The following is a 21539-nucleotide window of genomic DNA, read 5'->3' as shown; positions in this document are numbered from 1 at the left end:
CTGATCTGTAGGAATGTTATTACTTGTTCTTTAGGAAAACCAAAATTATATTTGTAGTTCACAAGGGAAAACAGAAGTAAGAGTATGCAAAATGCTTTCAAAGGAGTAAACATGCTCCTGGGATATTTATGAATTTCTGCCAAAACTTTCAGCTGAACTGTAGGGACCAAAATGAATGAGCTGACTTCTAGTTAAGTCTGGGCTCACGATGTGCTACATTATTCATTGTAAAAAAAAAAACCTTTTTAAATTAATAAATATAGAAACATCTGTTGTCTTTAATGAGGCAGCTCTGAAATACATTCTTACAACTAGTAAGCTAAGTAAAAGTCATTTTTGCTAGCTTTTTCACATAGCTTTCCATCTTAGATGCAAGCTCTTTGCTTTAAGCTTTATCTCAATGTATCAGCTCAACGTCTCTTCTCTATTGCCCAACATTTACTGGGAGTTTGATAAGTAAAGCACTTCCAGGGCATTTAAACAAGATGTCCAGTTTTACTGAGATACACGTTTGCAACTTTCTGTGAACTGTATTATTAACTTCATAGAAATTTACAGTCTTCATGAGTATATGATACTACTGACATCAGTATATAAATTCTGTTGAGGATGAAGCCTTCTTATTGATGTTCCTTGCAAAATCTGAAATACATGAAGTGTCTGTTGTTAGCCGTTTAAGAGGTGGGCATTCCATCTCAGACACTTGTCTATGTGCCTGTGTTAAATAGAAGAAAGAGAAGCAATTTCAGGAAAAAAAATCTGTATCTTAAAAACTTGGTTAAGAGTAGAATGAGTCTCTCTATTGTGTTTGTCTCTTGCATTGCCTGTTATGGAGGAGCTGTGGAACTGGAAGCGCCTGGTATCAGACTGTCTCTTAGAAGTTTGAAGTTATATGCAGTGATTCCCACTCAATTTTTTGCTGCAAAAATGACCCTCAAAAAGTTTCAGTGCAAACAGTGGCTAAATTTCTGGAGTACGTTTACAGGCATGACAGTAACTTCCTTCATCAGAAGAAGCAAGTTCACAAGCATGAACTCTACAATCCAAAGTATCTTCCATTCTGATAGAAAACTTCAAGACTTCTCAGACTCGCTCAAGAATAGTTTGGAAGATATTTGTAATTTCATGTCCTTTGCTGTCTTGCAAGATTCTGCTTGATGTCCCCTGTTTCCTCATAATGTACTCAGAGGTTCTTCCTACCTGGAAGGCCACAGATACAGTTTCTAGTCAGAAAAAAAGAGGTTAAATACTTGTTTAAAATATGGGTCCTAAAAATGTGGATGCTATTTTAGTTTTGCAAAGTCTTACCTTAAAAACAAAATTCCAACTTTATCTTTTCCAGGAAGCTTGGACTTGACTAGATCAAGTGAATAACTGACTAAGTCTGAACCCTGGAATTTAACTCTATTAGAGGACTTTCCAATTTTATTACTATTATTTTTTAAAGCTTACTGAAGTAGGAGTTACTATCAGACTGGCTTTGATGGTAGCAGAGCTGTTTTTTTGAAAGTGTCTAATTCTGTAGCTTTACAAGAGATTTATTAATGTTTTTGGAACTAATCACTACATGCCAGTGAATTCAGGAAGAGGCGGCATAGGTATGCCAGTGCAGAATCACACTTTAATTCTGTGTGTTTTGGAGTGAAATCTTGGTTAGTCTAGAATAAAAATCATTCTCCTGTATGGAAACATGTTTGTATCTTGATGCACAGTGGCTGTGCTATATTATCATGGTGAAATGTAAAGTATACCTTGGTAAAGACAGTTCCACTGCATGCCAGATTTTGCACTGTGGTTACTGTCAGGTGCTTCAGATGAGAAAGCAGGCATAGCTGGGAAATGAAGGCCATCGTCATCCTCTGCCGAAGGGACGGCTTCAGACCCGCTGCTGGTGTCAGTGGAGGACACCTTTGGGCTCCTTGTGTTAGAGCTCCCTGGTCAGGATGGATAGGCGGCATGCTTTCATCAACCAGCAAACGCTTATGTTTTGAAATCCTAGTTTAAGTGACGCGGAGCAATGAAAATAAGCTCTCTTTGAAATTTTCAGCTCTTTTAAGAGGAATTGCTGATTCTTAAAGCTATTTTTGCATGTACAGGCAGTAAAAACTGTTACACGCAGGAGTATCAGAAATGCTGCTATGCATATGTGTGTTTTTGTACTGTGCTGTGGCTCTGTAGTGAAGGCTGCTGTGGAGTTCTTTTTTGGGTATCCTTTTTTGTTGACTTACTTTTTCACCCCTTCTGTAAGAATAATTGCTACGGAAATTTTTTAAAAGTGGCTGTTTGTTGCAGCGGATGACTCAATATCAAGTCCTGCTAATCAAAAAACTGTATCTGACGACACTCTCTTAATAGTGGCTTTGAAAACAAATGCCGCTTTATTCCCCCTGAATATCTTGAATTGTTCTGCTGTCTTGGCTTACTCTTCTGTGCTCCGTTCCTCAGGCTCCAAAAGGTTACAGCTCCCCTGCATACGTCAGATCTAATTTCTGTGATGGAGTGTGGTTGCCTTGTATACCACAAAAGGTGTATAGTGAGCTGGGCTCGACTCCTGAGTTTGTAAAGGTTGGAGGCTGCACTAGCTTAAAAAAAGAAGCTGCTCTTTCTGGTGAAGTGCAGTCCTGGAAAGCTGCTGTGGTTTTACTTCTGAAACCTACTGGGTATTATCAGGGCTGGAAATACGGGCAAGTAATCCCCTTTGGCTGCCCATAGCGGCCTCTGCTGGCAAGCTCTCCAGTGGCACGAACCTAATCTCTCTTTCCAAAATGAGCATCATAGCAACACTGCTGCTTCCCTCCTCTGGAAATGAGTGTACTGCAAATATGTTCCTCCGCTGTGTTCACAGGGCAGATCCCAACGGCTTTCTCCCCCGCTCAGTATGATTTTATAAAGCAGTTGGGAAACCAATTACCTCATTCTTGAACAGAATCATTAAAGGTACAATAGTAAAGTGTTTTTACCAGCTCTAATAAAAAAGAAAAACAAGTTTAATTTATCAATTTATTTATGTATTTGTTTTCAGTAACAGATTTGCAAGATGATGCTACATCAGGAGGAAGAATAAGAAAGTTGAGTGTTGGACAGTATGACAATGATGTCCCAGGACAGACAACGTACACGAGGTGTGGATGGATGAAGTCTGCTGCTGCTGACCAGACTGTAAATCCAGGATCGCTAATTGCTGTAGGGGAGACCAAAGAGGTAAACAACGAAGAATTATTCAGAAAGGTTGAATGAAGTGAATGGCCAACAGGGCCCCACATGCATGCTCAGTGTCCAAAATCGGCATATAGCAATTTGCATCCTAGCAATAACAATGGATGACCATAGTTAGCTCAGAAATGTAATTCAATGTTCTTGCTGTTATCCTCTGTATGTGGTTTCAATGTTGGAAGATCTCTCTGGTGGGCAGCTGGATCAGATTACATGAAATCTTCTAAAATCTGATGATGAAAAATACCCGACTATGTTGTAGGAGTAAGTGGGAATTTTCACACTGATTTTGCTCTTTTGTGCCCTTTCTAGATGGCTGTAGCATGTTACCAAGATGAAATAGATGGAGGAATCTTCTCCCCAACCAAAAATGGAAATGAAGCTGTCTCATCCACACCAGCTTTTCCACTGTCACCAGAGACACCATATGGTAAGGAAATGTCTGCATCATTTGTTCTTTTCTTTTCATAGTGCTGTTAGCATTTTACCTGTCATTGAAGAGTAATTTTACTTTTCCATCTCTTCTAGTGAAAACACCTCCTCTATATCATCAACAGATTGCCTCTGGTCAGAAGACCAGCAGCCCATCTGAGCTGTACAGAACTGGTCCTGGTAAGAACCCCATATGTAAATAATTTGAAACTGAACTGTGTATGAAGACAACTAACCAAACAGTAGTTATTCCTTTATAAACATATGGGCATGTGCCTGGTGAATGCAGATATGTGCAGGTTGCAGAAGTAGAATTTAGCCTTCCCACGGAGACTTGTAGTGCTCTGCTATCAAAATAGTATTGTCAAGAGATTTGGTTTCCTTGTGATTTTTATGTTGATGTTGGCTCCATCTGAGTATGGAACAGTGAGCTCCATGGTGCTATCTTACCATGCTTATACGCAGCTGACAGTAGAGCTTGGCAATAGCTGTGCTCAAGTCGAGAAGTCTCTTAGTCAAAAGAATATCTGGGGCAGAGCAGGTTGGTGTTTGTTTGGGGTTTATTTTTTGCCACAACACGGTTCGTAAACATGTAAGCCTGGAAAAGGAGTTGGTAATAGATAATTATATAAGTAGTATTACAGAGTTAGTTTGATCTAGCTGTGAATTGCCAGTAAAGAATTGCTCATCGGCTTTAACTTTCTGGTGCTAAAAATATGATGGTATGTCCTTCACCAGGTATCTTCTCTAACTTTGAATGAAAATTCATGCTAAGCATACGTTGATAAGTTACTATCTTTGTTCTGTTATCATTTCACTTGGTATGAATACAGAATTTCCAAATGTTACCTATGTATAAATTTATAAGTAGATTAATGCAAAAAAAAAAAAAAACTTTATATAGTTTTAGGCCTTACATAGTGTTTATGTAGGCATGGGTGAGGGTAGCTGAGCTCCCTACTACTCCAGTTCCATCTCTGATCACCATAGTACCCTCTGTTCAGCTGTTGTGCTTTGGGCAGTTTGGAGAACATAATAGTGGGGGTGGGGGGGGAGTTAGTTGGCACACATAGGAAATTTGTCACCTACTCTTTCCTCTGTTCTTCAAAGGATTGTTTTTGGGGAATTTTTTGTAATGAGGTTGCGTGATACTTGTGGTGTTGCTTTCTTTTTTTCTGTAAGACTTCTTTTATTCTTGCTTTAAAAGAATAACTTGTATGCATTGGCAGATACTCAATTCGTATATATAAATATATAAATGTGTGTGTGTATAAAAATATTAAGTATATTGTCTAGGCTGCAACTATCTTCTCAGGTAGGCTCTTGATAGCAGTTTCCAAGAAGCTGGATGTGATCTTTTTTGATGCAATAATAGGTATAGTGTTGTGTCTTTAACTTTGGCAAAATGCCTTTAATTTGCGTCATTTAACAGTTAGCAAAAGTAAATAGCATTGACACAGAATGAAATTATCTTTAGTAATAAAGCAGTTTTCTCCACTGTTCAAGACATCTGTTTGTGGTTCAGTTGCTGTGGCTTTGACCTTTACTCTCTCAGCTCTTAAACAACTTGGAGTAAATACACTCCTGAGGTCAGCTTCAGCAAACCAATTACTGTTTGCTTACCTTGAATTGATCTACTGAATACTTTGTTGTTGTTGTTGTTAAATGGTTTCCAGTGCTGTTGCTAGCAGCTGTCTTAGAAGACTGTTAGGGTATTTTTCAGCAAATTTTACTATTTTGTTGGTTATTCTCCTCCTTAATTCCAAGTGCTGTCATCTCTTAAATACAGATTTTAGTCTTAATTAATGTAGCTCCTGAAATGACTCTAGTCTAGAACGAGGCAGAAAAATCTCCCTGGGAATGTAAAAGTAAGGATTGTTTTTTGTCCCTTTAAAAATGACTCTTAAGGCCTTGTATGAGAGAGGTGGAAACTCTGAGCTGAACCCAGATGACATAACAAGGCTTTTTTTGTCCTTTGACAAAAAATCCTCATCCTTAGAGATGTGACTAATAATATGAGCATGAAGATGGGTAGGATAAGAGAACTGAAAGACAGATAGTTCTTCTAATATGTCTGCTTTCTGCTTGGAAATGCTTGTGTTGGTTTGAGATGTGTAGCAAAAGTTAATAGCAAATAGAGAGGGTCAAGTCTTGAAGAATAGGATTTGAGCAGGAATATGTTCCGTATTAATAAATGGTGTGGCAGATGTGCTAGTTCCCTGATATTACTCAGTAGGCATTTTTCAGGGCACAGGCTGGATGCTGTTAAATGAATCAAGTGTTTTTTTTTTTTTTTTTTTTTTTAATATGTTCAATGTTAAGGCCTTTGGTGCCTTAGTTTTCACTCTCCAAAACACACCAATAGCCATGACTTTTGGTATCTCATTAAACTCTTCTGTGGCCTACAATTTTTATAGTAGCTCAGTGAAATCACAAATGTGAATGGGCTAATACTGCACTTTTTGTCGACTTCTGAGAATGCATTATCCCTATGTTGTCTTTGGAATACTGAAACAGGGAGAACAGGCATTCACGTGGTGCTTGGCCACTAATTTGGGGGAGACAACTTGTCCCTTTAGGAGTATTTCCACTGAAACAGAAGTACACTTGTGTATGTCACTGTTTACAGTATGTTATGAATCAAGTGCACAGCTCCCCTTGGCTTTGTTTTTACCTGTGAACACTGTACTTTGACATTAAGGTCAAAGGTATGCCGTTGGACATCCAGAAAACATGCAATATACCATTAGTAAGCATCTGTAAGAAACGTTCGTTGGGCGACTTTCCCACCATAGCATAGAAACTCTTTTGTCAGAGACAACATTAGAATCCAGCCTTTCATATATAAAACCCCCTTTTTCTCTCTTTCCCTTTCAGTATTCTGCTTTGCTTTACTGCTTGTATCTTCAGTATCCATTTATTGTCTTTACTTGCTTATGCATCTTATCACTTTGGTCAGGAGTGAAGCCGACATCTTCCCACTACCTTTGCTACCTATCTCTGATTCATGGTAGAGCAGAACATTGTGTTTTGTGCGCTGAATGAGACAAAGAATCTGAAGACAACGAAATTAGTGTTTCGTGTAGTTAAGACTGTTTTAATGCACATGCTGGAAAAATGATACTAACATCATGATACAAGTTGCAAATAATTGATAGCTATTAATTCCAAGTGCTTCCTTTTGCAGTCTTGCTCTTCTTTTAAAATCTTTGTTTGTGTTTTGGTAGAAGTTGAGGTTTTCAACTTCAACTGAGGTTGAGGGCTTTGGAATCATGGTAAAAATTTCTGCCATTAAGATGATATCCCTTTTGTCTCACTTCAGGTAACACTTGATCTCAAAATAGCTTTTTTATACATCTTGGCTTTGCTACTCATCTGTGTTCCAAGATAGCAGTGAGGATGCCATCACATTCTTCTTGCCAATTACCTCTTATTTTTCTATATGTCTTCTGGTTTTATAGCCTCTCCATTTCCTTGTAGAGAACAAGTTTCAGTGTAGTTAGCACTTGGCATATCAAGGCAGAACTACTGCTTAAAGACTGCTTTGGGAAAACTAATAAATATATATATATAGAAAGAATAATATGTGGTTTTGTATTATAGTATATTCAAGAATTACAATGGGATCCAGTCTTCATATATATAAAATGGCAAAATTATCTATTCTTTTAAAAGAAAGTTGTTTCTGCAATGAATTATTCTTGCTGTTCACTGTGTGCGTTATTTATTGAACATATCTAATTCTGCTTCTTAAACTATTTATTCAGATGAAAGGCACTGTCTTCCATGAAACCTGGCAAAACCCTGTATAAAATGCCCCCAGAAACCTTAATTTTCTTTCCTATGGAAACCACTTTGTTAAGGGAAGCCCGTTCAGTGCTGTTGTGTATCTCCCTTCTGTTAGCTATGTCCTACCTCTTCTTTTTTCACCATAAATTTCTTTAAGGCTTCCTGCCTGCATCAGCTAGAGGTGACCACATTCCTGTTCAATGCGTCGTTCTCAGAAGTGAGCAAGTTTCACCTTCGTCGTTCTGTGTCGAGGAATGCGGTTCCTTGCTGTAAGTGCCGCTGTTCCAATGCGGTTTCTTCTACCATAGTTACCCTTTTGCCTTACTTTGCGTAGTTTGCAAGTAATATAGCACCTGTGGAGCTTAGTCTGAATGATCATCTGAAAGAGAAGTTGTTCCTTAAGACAAACTTGAGCTGTCTATAAATTCGTTGGTTTTATAAATACCTCACCAAAAAAAAGGCAGGATCCAAATAGTGAGAACACAGATACAGTCTCCTGGTAACATAACAGCCATTATATATCTGATGGGAGAGTCCTGTGCATCAGTGAAGGAACAGAAGCCCTATTTGTAGGCCATTTTGAAGCTTACAAAGGCTCTCTTGTCTCGCACAGCATACAGCTAATTGAGATCCCTTTGTATATAGAAGCACCAAATAAAATCATGGCAAGCTCTTTGCCAGGGAGCTGAACTCTGGCTCACTCTGCCCCTCCGGGGGTCCAGGAAAAGCTGCCCCTTCCTCAGCCCTGGCCAAAGCATAAATAAAGTTTTGCAGAAAATATGCCTTCACAAACAGGCAGTGTCCTGCAGCAGAAGCCCTGGCCCATGGAACAAGGGTAGATAATCTGTAACTCTTTATCCACGCACTGTTCAGGAGAAGACATGGCTTTCCATCTTCTCCAAACATAGTAATTCTCCATAACATAGTAGTTCAAGTCATGCATGCAGTGCAGTGATAGCCAGGATGAGGAATGTCAAAGCCTTTAAGTGTGCATAAGGCCCTCTCTTTTCATGCCCACTAGTGACATCAGTCCAGGTGCTGCACTCCATGTGTGTAGTGTATGTACAAGTTGCATCTTCTCTGAAAATTGTCAAAAGGTTATATTTTTTCCGCATGCTGTCATAGTATTCCTTAAATCCAGATACTGGTGAATTTCCACCCTTTTCTGAATGCAGTCTGTATTTTTATCTGACAGAGACCCTGAAATCCTAAATTCCACCCATTGACTAATGTAGACTTGTTCTGTTATGTCACCCAGTGAAGTGATGAATATTTCATAAGTCTCTTGGAAGACAAAAACACAACCTAGTAGCTTTCCTTGTTAGTGCAGAAATCTGTTACTAATTGTAATTTCAGAATAACTCTATGACTGTCATTTCTTTCCATTTCTGTGTTTCAAGGGAAATGAGCCATACTGCTTAGTTATTCAATAAAAAGAAGTGTCCAGGTTCTGAATTGAAAGCTTTTGTGTGTGGCAGAAGGGTTAGCAGCATAGAGGGTAGCAGCGATGCTATTTTTTGAGAAGGGAAAAATTAGCAGTTTATGATGTGCAAAAGCATTTTTCATAATATGAAAAGTTTTATATATTTTTTTCATACCACTCTCCTGCCTTTATCTGTGTACATAAGATACATGTGTCTGAGGCAAAATGAAGAGCAAGCTGCGACAGGTATGGAACTTTTCCAGGCATCTGGGTTTATTTACTTAGTACCTCAGTGTATCCACTTCAGTGGCTGCTTGTCATAAGCTCTGTACTCCTGGACACAAAGGTGTGTTTTGTTTTTTGTTTTCCTTATTTTACAGTAAGGCTATTAAAAATGCTATAAAAATCGCAAGTAGAGACGAGATTTACGATGTTTACTGCAAGGTAGTTAGACAAGGTCTGTGTTATATTTTCCACTGTCCTGCAATTGACCTTGCCATGTTTATCTCATGGTTAAAATACAGTGCTTACCTCCATAATATTTTTATGGTGAAACAGCTGACATTTCTTAAGTATGATAAAGTTACTAGTGTGTGTTTAGTCTCTATAGCCGAAAGGAATAACTCTGAAAGGACTCAGGTATCCTGTTGGGACTTTACCAACATGAATTTAATTAGGTCCTTGCAGAAACTCTGCAGAAAAAGACATTGCAGAACTCAATAAAGCATTGTTAAAAATGTTAGGAACCAAATTCTTTCCAAATGTAAATACTGAAGTCAATGCAGTATGTCATGAACTGTATCACTTCTTTTCTTATCTTCCCTATATTACTTGTTTTGACACGCACAGCTCAGTAAAACTAATCTTTAGGGAAACTTTTTAACGGCTAGAGTTTGGAGATAACTAGATGTATTTTCAGCGGGCTGTGTTGTCACAGACTGACAATAATTTTCAAAGACAGCCTTCATTTTGCACCACTGATTAGAGAATCCTGTTCAAATACAAAACCAGAAATTTGGTATCTTGCCTGTCCTGCAGTGGAAATCATGCTCACTGCTTTGGAAACCTTTTTCTTCCTCTGGTTTATGCTACGTGCTTCGCCTTCTGTGAAAGTACTCACATTGCTCTCCCTTTTTGTTGTTACTGAATGACTTTTCAGCGGGGGGGGGGGGGGGGGGGAGGGGGGGAGTATTGACTGATAAGCACATGGAAATACTGAGGTTGTCCATTTAAAAGGAAAAAGACAGCAGTTCTCTATCAGGCTAGTGAGATTTCCATAGTATCTGTTTGAACTAAGACATTGCTGAAAAGTTAATTGGGATCCTCTGTCTAAAATAGTGAATGTAAATTGGATTTGACTTTTCTCACTGGGAAGTGAGTAGCCAAATGGAGGAGTTGGGGGAGGGATCCTAAATACAGAAAAATCTCAGCTTTCTCACCATCCGATTTTGTGCTCAAGTTAAATGTTTGATATCTGTTAAATGGATAGGAGATCTGATGAGGTAAATGCTGTTCTACAGAAATTCAGATATAATAATACTTAGGACTGGTGATATCTTTGAAGTCTCTTACCTGTTTTAAGTGTTCCATCAATGCAGCTCAACAGGTCTGACTGCAGTCATACCTCCTCAACTCCACGCTTACATTATTGAAGCAAGTAAACTATTGGTGATGGACAGGTTCTCCTTTTTTTTTTTTTTTTTTTCCTTTGGGTAGGCACAGCCTGTAGACTTCATCCTTTATTTGGGGCACTTTCATTTTAGTCCAGTCTGCCTACCGTTTTTTTAGCTCTTGAATCAGTTTTTATAACACCATAGACTTAAAATGAAACAACTATCTTTTTTTCAAAAGGTGTTATTAACTAGAAAAAACCTGCAACCCAGCAGCAGTGTAGTAAACACAGCACTCACATACTTGGCAACACAGTCCACAAAAAACTTCTCATCCCCTATTTCACTGCGTGTATTGGCAGTTGATGGCTTCATCGTGTGAGCTTTGGTCTCATCTTCAAAGCCTGCCTTACACGTGCCTCCCAGCTCTTCAGAAGGCAAGAATCAAGTCCTTGCTGGCCCTGAAGGCTAGCTATGTTTTGTTGAAATGATGGAAGTACCTACCACAAAATGAGACTAGTGAGGACTGAAGACAGATTTTTTCTCGCACAGATGACCCACAGGTGTAGAATTTACTCAGGGTGTATAACACTGTGGATGACCCCAAGGCTGGCTACCTTCTGAACAAAGCATGCTCCTTCTGCATGGTTTTCCTTGGTAACCACATATTTAAATGAAAAAAACCCTCCCAACAATATAGGGAAAATTGTAGGAACGGGATATGAATTCCTGTGTGTATTTTTTTCTGATAGATTTCTGTGATGAAGTATTGCTTTGGTGACTGCTGAATAAACACGAGATAGACTTATAAATACTCATCATTTGATTTAGCTGTCAAATATGTAGGCAATTTGAATACTTGCCACCATTTCAAAATGATGCACAAAAACACTCTTGACTGGTAGAGAAGATTGTGTTGTGTTAATATCTGTTCATGGTGTGTTGTCAACATAGTCAATTAAAGGACATAAATATGCTATTAATAAGTATACCAAATACATCTGAGTTGCAATAAAAACCTTTCAATATATAAATGGCTTAGTTTTTCTGATAACTCAGAAAGCAAATGAAAAACAGTATGCTAGATGATTAAGGGTGTTTTGCTTGATCCATTTGAAGTGGTTATGCTTATCAAGTGATAAGTATCTAGCTTTTGGGATATCATCTTTATTATATTCTTGTTCCCTGAAAAAAACAAAATTTGTAGAAGGAGCCTGTCATGGTTAGTAAATTGCACCAAAATTATGTGGTCAGCACTTGTTTGCTTTCCCGCATGCATGCAAGCTCTCGCGTGCTTTCTCTTCCTCTCTCTCTCAATTTACCATGCTGCAAAAACAGTTCTGTGTTCAGGAAGATGGTCATCAACATCGACCCGTTTTCTTTGTAAGCAGATAAAGTGGTGCTGTGACTTTTCTTTATTAATTACATCATAGGCATTCTGTCTGATGAACAGATAATTACAACACATCATTAGAATTTTGGGATTAAGTGTTGCGTGTAAGGTCAATCTTTATTATCTGTACATTGTTTACTTTGAAAAAGTCATGACTGTCCAAAAACCACAGTTTCCCATAATAGCCTTTGGGAGAGTCAGAGCTGACTTTCATTTATTTTCACTGCCTTCCCCTCTCTCCCTTCCTTCTGTCCATGCTCCTCTGAAAAAATGGTATGAGATTTTCCTAACTTTTTCCAAGTGGCTTTAGAAACTGTGAGGGCCAGAGAGATGTTGGATTTTTTTTTGTTTTGTTCTCCCCCCCGCCCCCCGGAGGTGTGTGTGGGGGGTGGGCATGAGCCAGTAATCTGTGATTTGGCATCTTCCATGTAATATATAAATTCTGAGGAAGGCTTGTGAACAATACCGTAGTAATTTTGTGTTGTATCCTCAACCAGGATGTTTTCCCACCTTTTATTGAATACTTAATTTTTTAATTGTCATTTATTGTCTGATTTCAACTGTTCCTAGTTTAGATTCCATCCTAAAAAGTCTTTAAAATTTTAAACCCATGCATCTTTCACTGAACTTCCAAAAAATGTAAAGCAAGGAAAACATACAGATAATAGGAAGTACAACGCAAAAGAGTTTAAAACCGGTATGGCAAAAAAGTGAGCTAAATTGATATGATTACTTGCTGAGGGTTCTTATTCAAATAACTGGTAGAAGAAAAAGCAGGTACCTAAGTTCTACTTGCTTCTAACTGCATCTGTCCTGAATGCTGTTAAGCATGCAATCCCACTTTGTTGTATGTGATTATGATTGTGTGTTGTATGTGTATATGATTATGACTATAGCTATGATTGAGGGAAGTGATGAAGGTATGGGAAGAAAAGCTAGCACTGAAACCTGAGAAGATTCTTGCTTTTTCCACTTCTTCATCAAATGCTATATTAAAACACAAACTCTAGAGAATAAATAAAATTAAGTGTGACTAGTACTACATCTGTACTATTTCAGGGAAGATAATGTGAAGGCAACTTGAGTATTTCTAGCACACCTTTAGCACCCATGATTGTTGGATTGGATTTCCTGGATCTTATCAGTTTATGTCACAGTTCTTGTATTCTTTTAAGAATTTGTCCAAAAAACTTCAAGAATAAAATAGATGAAAATGAAATGCTTTGCTAGGAGACTGTAAACCGGTTATGAAGATACTATAATACTAGCCTACTAGTGGGCAGAGACAATTGAAGTATTCTGATCTGTGGGACAGTCATTGGGATTCCTGAAACATTCTGTGTACCAGGTAATTTTTTAGGAAACAAAAATGGCAATGTGAAGGTTTATAGGCTTTATAAGGAAGATAAAATTACAGTATGTAATATTTATCACTTTTCAAAAGCCTGAAAGATTTTGTAATTTCTGTTGTTTTTGTTTATTCTATTCAGATTTTTATTTATCTTTTTTTCTGGGAGGATTTTATGGATAAATGGAGAACAGATTAATGCAATTTCTAGGAAGGTGAAAAGAGCTTTCATTCAGATGTTTTTAATTACTGGAGCTAAGCTGAAATTTCATTTACATACATTTTATCCACCAAAATCAGAAAATTGAATCATATAAATGAGAGAAATGTTTATATTGTATTTATTTTGTTTTAATTAAAACTACTTAATGTAAAAAAAAGAATAAATGATGTCAAGAAGAAGTTTTTCTGTGCATTCAACCACCCAACTATATAGAATGTACTAGATAGATGCAGCTTATAGTTTTCCAAGAGAGTACACATGAGCTAATAAACTCAATCTACACTTGGTCACAGAAAAGGTTATCTAAAGATTATCAAAATATTTTTGTTCTGGAAAATGCTGGGAATTTTTTTAGAGATAGCTTGAGATTACTTATCAGTTGTGGTTCTTTTTTTTTTTTTTTTTTTTTTTTTTTTTTTTTTTTTGATGTTGTAATTTTGCTGCTTTCTTGTATGGTCCCAAGAGAGTGTATTATTAATACCTTTCATTCAGTAGTTTTGAAGGGTGTTTGTCAGTTTTCATTCTCTGTAAACTAATTTGACTCTCAGCTGGGAGATACCACTGAGAGTTCCTAAAATTGTCTACTACTAAGGTATGCATGAACTATACATTTCAGTGAAATCTGAGACCTATGTAAGTAAGAAGGTCCTCATCCTACACACAATTCCTTTGAAGCAGTAAGAAGGTCAAGTTCAAAAAACTATATGAAATGTGAAGTGTAATATTAAAGAGAAAGCTTCATTTCTGCTGTGCTTAGAAAATTCTTTTAATCATGTCATTTATTATTGAAAACTGCCTGCCTGTGCTCAGTTGCCACAAATATTTTGGCAAGAGAATTTATTGAAAAGAATGTTTGAAAAAGAAGTCATAGTTTAAGAAAACAGTAGAAATCAAAATAGAGAATGTTGAATATGTTCAAAATATGCACTTCTGTATGCAATATTTGTTCTGGAAATTGTATTCCAATTTATACTTGCTGTGTCAGGGAGCATGTGTTGTAACCGATGTATTTGATCATTGCTGAGCACTTGAGTTCTCCTACCAAGTAGCTGAACTAAAACACCCACAAATATTCGCACATTAAAGAACTGTTTTCAGAAGTCATTCATAGTTGATATATTTTGGAAACTTTAGGTTGAATTGCTCTGTATCTGGGGAGAAAAACAGGTCAGAAAAGGCCTGTTGGTAGCCAGAAGAGAAGTACTGACGTGAGCAGCAGGAGTTACTACTGCAAAGGTCACAGCTCTGACCACCTTGGCGCAAAGGGGAGAATCTGCAAACTGCTTCTCACAGCCCAGTGAAGAGGGCGCTGAATTCAGTGGACATCAAAATGGAAACAGGCAAAATAAACATTGTGACTTCAGTGCAGTGACATTTTTGTTGCCAAGTATGTGTGTGACTACTCAAGTCTCGACTTCTCTGAGCAGTCATGCTGCTAAACCCAGTGGAATTTACAAACTTGGCTGTCCTCTGTGTTTTCTACCTGCTGGACCTGAAACTTGGATTTTCTCTAAATCACATTTAGAAGGAAGAGGAGACTTTCCTATGCAAATCTAATAGCCAGTTGGTCGGAGTAGTTTGTATGTGATATGAGAGGTCTGAGGTCATCTTCCTTTTCTACTTGATACTCCACAGGACTCAAACCCAGCTTTTCTCTGTGAATGTGCAAACAGTGAGGCTTTTGAGCCAGATCACTCTCTTGCTCAATTAAGATACAGTACTAGTTAATATAAGGCAGAATAACACCAGAGCAGTATCCTCAAAAATAGACAGGGATGTTCCTCTCATCTGCTTTGTACTGCACGGTTTACAGTAGGCTTCTCAAAGGAGGAAGAGCTGAATTCAAATCTGTGGGCTTTCAGAAGTCCTCTGGATGGAGTAGATGGCTAACTCTATTAAAGTAGTTAAAGTCTGAGAGTGAGAAGCTGACGTAAAGATGCTCCTGCGGTCCAGAACTGGCAGCTGATTTTCTAAGGGAGTGTAAAATTTCCCTTCTGCAGTGTTTATTACCTAGCCTTGGGTGAGCAAATTAATGCGATTCTTCCAAAGCTAACATTTCCTATCTATTAAGTGGCAAATCCAGGCATGTGCCTTGGGGCTTTGAATTCCATTCAGCAGCAATACATCTGAAAGTTTAATGGTGCGGTGTTCAACTTGCATCCTTCTTGTGGCTCCAGTCCAAAGGCCTTTTCTCTTCAGAAAAAGCAGTAACATTATCTGATATTTATTTATTTAAGGTTTTTATATTTGCTATCCAGGATAACTGTACTTGGAATAAGCACCTATGAGATGGAAAGACTCTGGCATTTCCAAAGGTGCTGAACACACCATTTTTCATTATCTTCAGTGAGAGCTCATCACTCTGAAATTCAGGTGTAATATAAACTGTGTAATTCTAAAGTTGTAAATGCCAAAGAAATGCTGTTTCAAATTATTATTATACAGGAAAAAATGTGTTTAAACAAGCCTTCTGTATTGTAGTCCTAATCATGGTCTCAAAGCAGATATGCTTTCAGTTAAACTTGAAATACACCTGGAAAATATGCTGATGGATTTTTTTCCTGTTTTAAGAATGAGTGAGCAATTGATCACTGGACAAAAGAAAGATATGATGCCCTCAGCTTTAGAGAGTTTGGTTTCTATTTTTCCATTTCAGTAGGAAATACACAAGCATCTCCCCATAGACAGGCCTGTCATTCGACCCATAACTGGCTATGTATGTATTCTTGAAAGTGTATTTGGGTAAGATATTACACTTGCATAAAAAAGGGAAGAGTCTGAGTATGAGAAAACTTCCAGCAGTTTAATAGAAATACAAGATTGAATAAGCAGGCAGTCTGTGACAGATGTGCATTGTTTTTACATGCACCTGTTGATCATAATTAATGCACTGGAGTAATGTGCATTTTTTTATGAGCTGTTATTTGTCCTTTTGTCTGAAAAGGCTTAAATTAACAAAAAAAATCTTGGAAACAATCACTTCTCTTGCTGTGGTTGCATGAAACAAGCTTTTTCAAGTTTTCTAGGGTGAGGCCTTCTGCCATGATGTGGCACTAAGTGACTGCAATGTGCCAGAGTAGCCCATGTAGTCAGAGGGAAGACTGAAGACAAAGAAAGCTCCAAAAACACACCTCTTCAAAACAAATAATGGCTTAAAAGGATCCCTTGACTGAATGCTTGTGAGCTTCTGTTTTGCTGCATTCACAAGTCTTAAGGTGCTTTTGTAATTTAAGAATTACATAGTGTTAAGTATGACTGGTAATGTTGGGTGAGGATGCGGAGGGAGATACGCCTCCAGTCCTACATAGGTGTTTATAGTCCAAGGGCTGTATTGCTCCCTGGTTTTTAAGATGCTGTTCTCTCCTAACACACAAAACATGAAAAACACCATGAGCTTAACTCCCATGCTTCCGTTAATCTTAACAGTAACAAGGAAATCCATACTATTCCTTTGCAAGCCATGGGGTATACTGAATCTGCATCTGAGGTCCCTTGCATAGCCCTGCTCCTTCAAGATGGGTTATTGCCACCTATAATGTCATAGTCATGGACTGGAGATGCACCCTGTGTATATGACTCCAGGTAAGCTTTTATGGAAAAGTTTACATTACGGTTCAAACCCTGCATTTTATGTTACTTTGGCTAGACTTTGCAATGTGATGGCTTTGATTAAACTGGGCAGCTGGTACACTTCACCTAGGAGAATTGTCTACAGGCTTGTTTTTTTCAGTAAATACTACCACCTAGCAGAAGGTAGAGTGGAGAAACTTCCCCTTATGCGTGCGTGCGTATGTGTGCGCGCGCGCGCTGTACTGAGCACAGCCCAGTTGTCCTTTCCCAATAGCAGACCTCCCCCTTTGGGGATGGCAGCATCTCAGAAACTGCACTCATCTAAACCCAAAACGTTCCCCACCTTAGACATCAGATTGCTTGGAACTCATCTCAGGTGGTTGATACATTGAGCATTCACAGAAGGCAACCCAAAATATGTCTTTTGTTTGCTGCATAAAAGTATTCCATATCAAAGAGGTTTCATTTATGAACAATTCCATAAGTATAACTAAGCCTGATTCTATTAGAATGTCCCATGCAAGTTATTTTAATTAAGACAGTATTTGATAAAACATTTTACATGAAGAATTAGGGGGTTTTTTGAAGCTGTTCGTCAAGGACATGCGGTTAAATGTTTGTGGATTTAAGGTGATAATTTGTTATGGACTTCTTGTTTAATGGTATCTTAGAAAAATGAAATATTTTCCTGCCACTTCAGAGTTTTTTCCTGGAATGTCTCTCATAACTACAGGAAGGTAATTATTGTACTCCTTAGAGCTCTGCTTCTTCCTTCTGGTAGCCCTTCCACACATCCTTAATGTTTGAAATATATTAACTATTTTAGTTATCTAGTTTTTACTCATATTGCATTTGTTTATTACTTCAGTACTACATTTCATCAACCCAGTCTTCATATGGCATATTAGAAAGTTTTCATCTTCTCAGTCTAGATGTTATCATACATGAGTTGTTCTAATTCAGTAAATGTAAATAGCTGAACACACAAGGTTTCCAAGACTTGAAAACCAGGAAGGAAATGGGACATCCAAAGATTTCCTGTGAATACTGTGCTTTTTATGCAGAGCCAGGAATGCTTTCTATGCATAGCAATTTTCACTAATAATTATTGTTTATAGGAATTTAAGGAGTGTGTTCAACTGCATTTGTCTTCATCAGGAAACATCCAAGACAAGGAGAAAGTGTGATTGTATAATAAATTAATCAAATCAGATGGCTGTTCTGGATTGCTGCATTAATAACCTGTTCTGCCTCATGACAATAATTCTTTATGCATTTTTTACGTGTTAGTATGGTGTCCCTCACAATCAGTCCTTGATATCTAATTGGAATACTGGGATTAGTTTGAAGTAGTTCATCTTTTTGTCTATGAAAAGAAAGCAGTTGTACCTAATGTACCTGTACTCATCTCTGCACTCCAGCCAACTTGTGCATTTTGAGACTGTCAAAATGGCTTAACATGCGTATTGAAAATACGTTGCTGTTAGAAAGCAATTGGGTAATTCATTACAGGAAAGCTTTAAATCATTGCGTTTGTTTCTGTCCATATCAAGTCATTTCCTATAGCCATCCTTTGAGAAAATCCGGTGCCCCGGGCCCCTGAGGAACAATCTGAGGAGGAAGTGTGCTGCCCATCATGGCCCTGCACTGCTTCCACTCATCTTCCTGGACTGTAAATAAAAACTCCTCTGAACAATGATAGGGCGACGGTGAACGCAACGCGCCGTGGCTGCACATGGTGTTTTGTCAAAGAAATCCTGGGAAGTGAGTCAAACTTTATTCAGAGCCCTCGATGCTAAATTTATCGGTGAGTGTAGAGACAGTTTGGCATTGTAGAACAGCTGGGCTTTGGTCCACATGAAAAAGCGGTCATAGGTACTAAATGTCATCTCCTGCGCCTCTCTGAAAGAACCAATACTATGCCGTAAAGTGGTACAGGGAGCTGGCGATCAGCTTAGTAAAGAGGAAAACAAAAAAAAAGTTATGATTTGTGTGACTAGGGTCAGCAAAGAAAAGGGCATTTAATCCCCATGGGGTGCTTGCGGTCCCCAGGCCACCGTGCTGGATGCTGACTGCAGAAAACGAATGGGGAAGCCGAGGAGCTGAGCCGTGTGCGTGCTCGTGGCGTGTGCGCGAGTGAGAGCCGGGGGAGGGGAGAGGGACGATTTCAGGAGGGAAGGGGAGGGGAGCGGGAAAAAAAAAAAAAGTCAAATTCAAATGAGGTGGAGTCACCAGAGCATGAATGCACTGAATGGGCAGTCTGGCTGGAGCAGCAAAGAGCAAAGCGGACCTGAACAATCGGTGGATTATTTTCCATCTGGATGGAGTGGGCTCGTACTGTCTTCAGCTGAATGACTTTATTTAGAGTCAGAGCCTGGTTTTCGTTCAGTGCAGGCGTTGCGATCTTCTCTGCTATGAAGTTTTAATACGCTGGGGAAAGCCAATGGCACTGCTAGCTAATGTGGGAAATAGTTTTTGTGCAGCCCCTCGGTAGCGGAGCAGTGAGCTTGGCTGTAGTGCTCTTTTAAGCGGCAGTGAGAATGCAATGTGATTGGCTCGACAGAAGGAAGCACACTTTTTTTCTGTCTGGAATAAAGTTTTTGCACAGCCTGTACTCCATGAGAGAATTTCTGTCATGACGGCGTCCATAGGTAGGTTCTCAATTTCCTGCTCTCCCTCTTTCTTCCGAGTTTTCCTCTGTCCGAAAATTCACTTTGTGGGGGTTCTCCGTTTCCTTGGCTGTGTTCCTAGCCTGGCGCAGGAGGCAGTGAAACGTGATCTACACTGCAGTGCACGTCTGTCTGCGTGTGTGTGTGTGGGGGGGGGGAGTAGGGGGGAAGAGAGGGATTGAAAAAAAAACAAAACACACAGACACTTTGGCAATTTAGTGGTAGAGCCCTGCAGCAGTGCAATACGCTGTATGGGCTTCTAGAAGTCGCTTGTGCAGGTTGTACTGGGTTTAGTGCATGCTGTATACTTGCATGCTGGTAGCAAGCTGTGAAAAAAATAATAGGGGAAAGAATTATGCCTTGTGTGGTTATGTGGCTGTATTCGGAGTCTGCAGAGAGGTTGTGAAGCTTTACAGACAAAGATATGACTGTTCTGATCTGCGAGCATTAATGGAGTGGCAGAGGGCACCAGGCAGGGCACAAGCTTTGTACACAAGCTTTGTACAGGTTTTTTTATTTTTTTTTTCTTTGGAGGAGACTTTCCTTTGTAACTTTTCTTTTTCTGTATGTGATGTTTTTTGAAAGTAGAAGAAATGGGGACTGCCTGGAACACACATAATTGCTGACTCCATCCAAAATCTTTGTCGAGACTGATTCTTATTCCTCCCCTGAGGGGTTCCTAGCAAGGTTTCAGCAGCATTAAATTTCCTTTCAAAGGCATGAAAAATGAACTGATTTTATAAATGTTACAAGTGTTTTCTGAATGAGGAATATCACTTACTTTTCCTGCCCTCTTCCTTAACGAGAATAACAGCATATTGTGCCACCAGCATTGGCAGGATAATTTGGGCAGTACTCAGTCACATGTAAAATATCTTTTATTTCGTACTCTAGATCTGAATTTTTCATCAAAATAAAATACAATCTTAGAGTAGGCAGTTGTTGCATGGTGTGATCTGCAGGATGTACCAGGATAATTTAAAGGGCATGGTTCTTATGGCTTTAATACAAACGAATTTTCCATTCAGTCAGTAGCAGCAGTTGCTTGTGCAAGGACTGCAGGGATCCACCCAGTGTAAACCACAGTGGAGAGTTACTGAATCATATACTCTTAGCATTGCATGAAGAAAACACCTAATAGCATCACCTTTCATTCTTATGTTACATAACTTCAAACAACATAAACAATTAACTTAATTTGTTCTAGCAGTTTCAATTCCAGATTTGTAAAAGCAGGTTCTGAAAACTAGTTCTTTTTGGGGGTTTTCTGACTTACAAAATGAAAATGGTGTAGGTATCCTACTCCAAAACTGAAAAAACCGCCCTCATTTTTGGCATTAAGACTGCAGTGAGCTGTGTTCAGCTATTTATTACAAGCAAGTGATCCCACTGAAGTGAACAGGTTGAATGGAGTCACATTTGGGCAGAATTCCTCTGGCAGGCTACGGCAGAGGGGCAGGGCCATAGTGTGACATTTGGCATATGGTCCAAATGTCAGTTTGGTTGCTTCCACTCCTCAGACAAGGTAAGTACTCCCTGAACATCAAAAACTACATCCTTGGATCTCTCTGGGCTGCTGCAGTCACCAAGGAACTGGCTTGAGAAAGGAAAAGGGGAGTTCAAACTCCCAATCACTGCTCCCAGCTTTAGATCGCTGTCCCGCTTTCCACCAAAGGAAGAGTAGATAGGATCATACTGCGAAGTTAAAGATGTCAGTGATGAACCTTGGTTCTTGTCTTTTGGGATGGCAGGTCTTGAGCTCAGTCCCTCCTTTGCTCACTCAATGTACTTGCTCTGTTTTTGTCCTCCCTTGCATTGTCTTTGCAGTGGGTCTGTCAGTAGATGTAAAGTTGAATTTCTTTTCATTTC

At 38.8% G+C, this 21539-nt stretch overlaps 1 protein-coding gene across 6 annotated transcripts in view; it reads left to right on the top strand.

Annotated features, from left to right (window-relative positions):
• Nucleotides 1-21539, top strand: part of TNS3 (tensin 3) — a 304944-nt gene that overhangs the window by 248830 nt on the left and 34575 nt on the right. For all 6 annotated transcript variants that reach the window (XM_062569612.1, XM_062569611.1, XM_062569610.1 and 3 more), the window contains 3 exons: nt 3023-3201; nt 3526-3643; nt 3742-3825. In XM_062569612.1, coding sequence (XP_062425596.1) covers nt 3023-3201; nt 3526-3643; nt 3742-3825 — 381 coding nt within the window. The remainder of the gene's footprint in view (nt 1-3022; nt 3202-3525; nt 3644-3741; nt 3826-21539) is intronic.

The sequence above is a fragment of the Rhea pennata genome, chromosome 2 (genome assembly GCF_028389875.1).
Source record: "Rhea pennata isolate bPtePen1 chromosome 2, bPtePen1.pri, whole genome shotgun sequence".
In the NCBI taxonomy this organism is placed as follows: Eukaryota; Metazoa; Chordata; class Aves; order Rheiformes; family Rheidae; genus Rhea; species Rhea pennata.
This window is presented reverse-complemented; position numbering and strand designations above follow the sequence as displayed.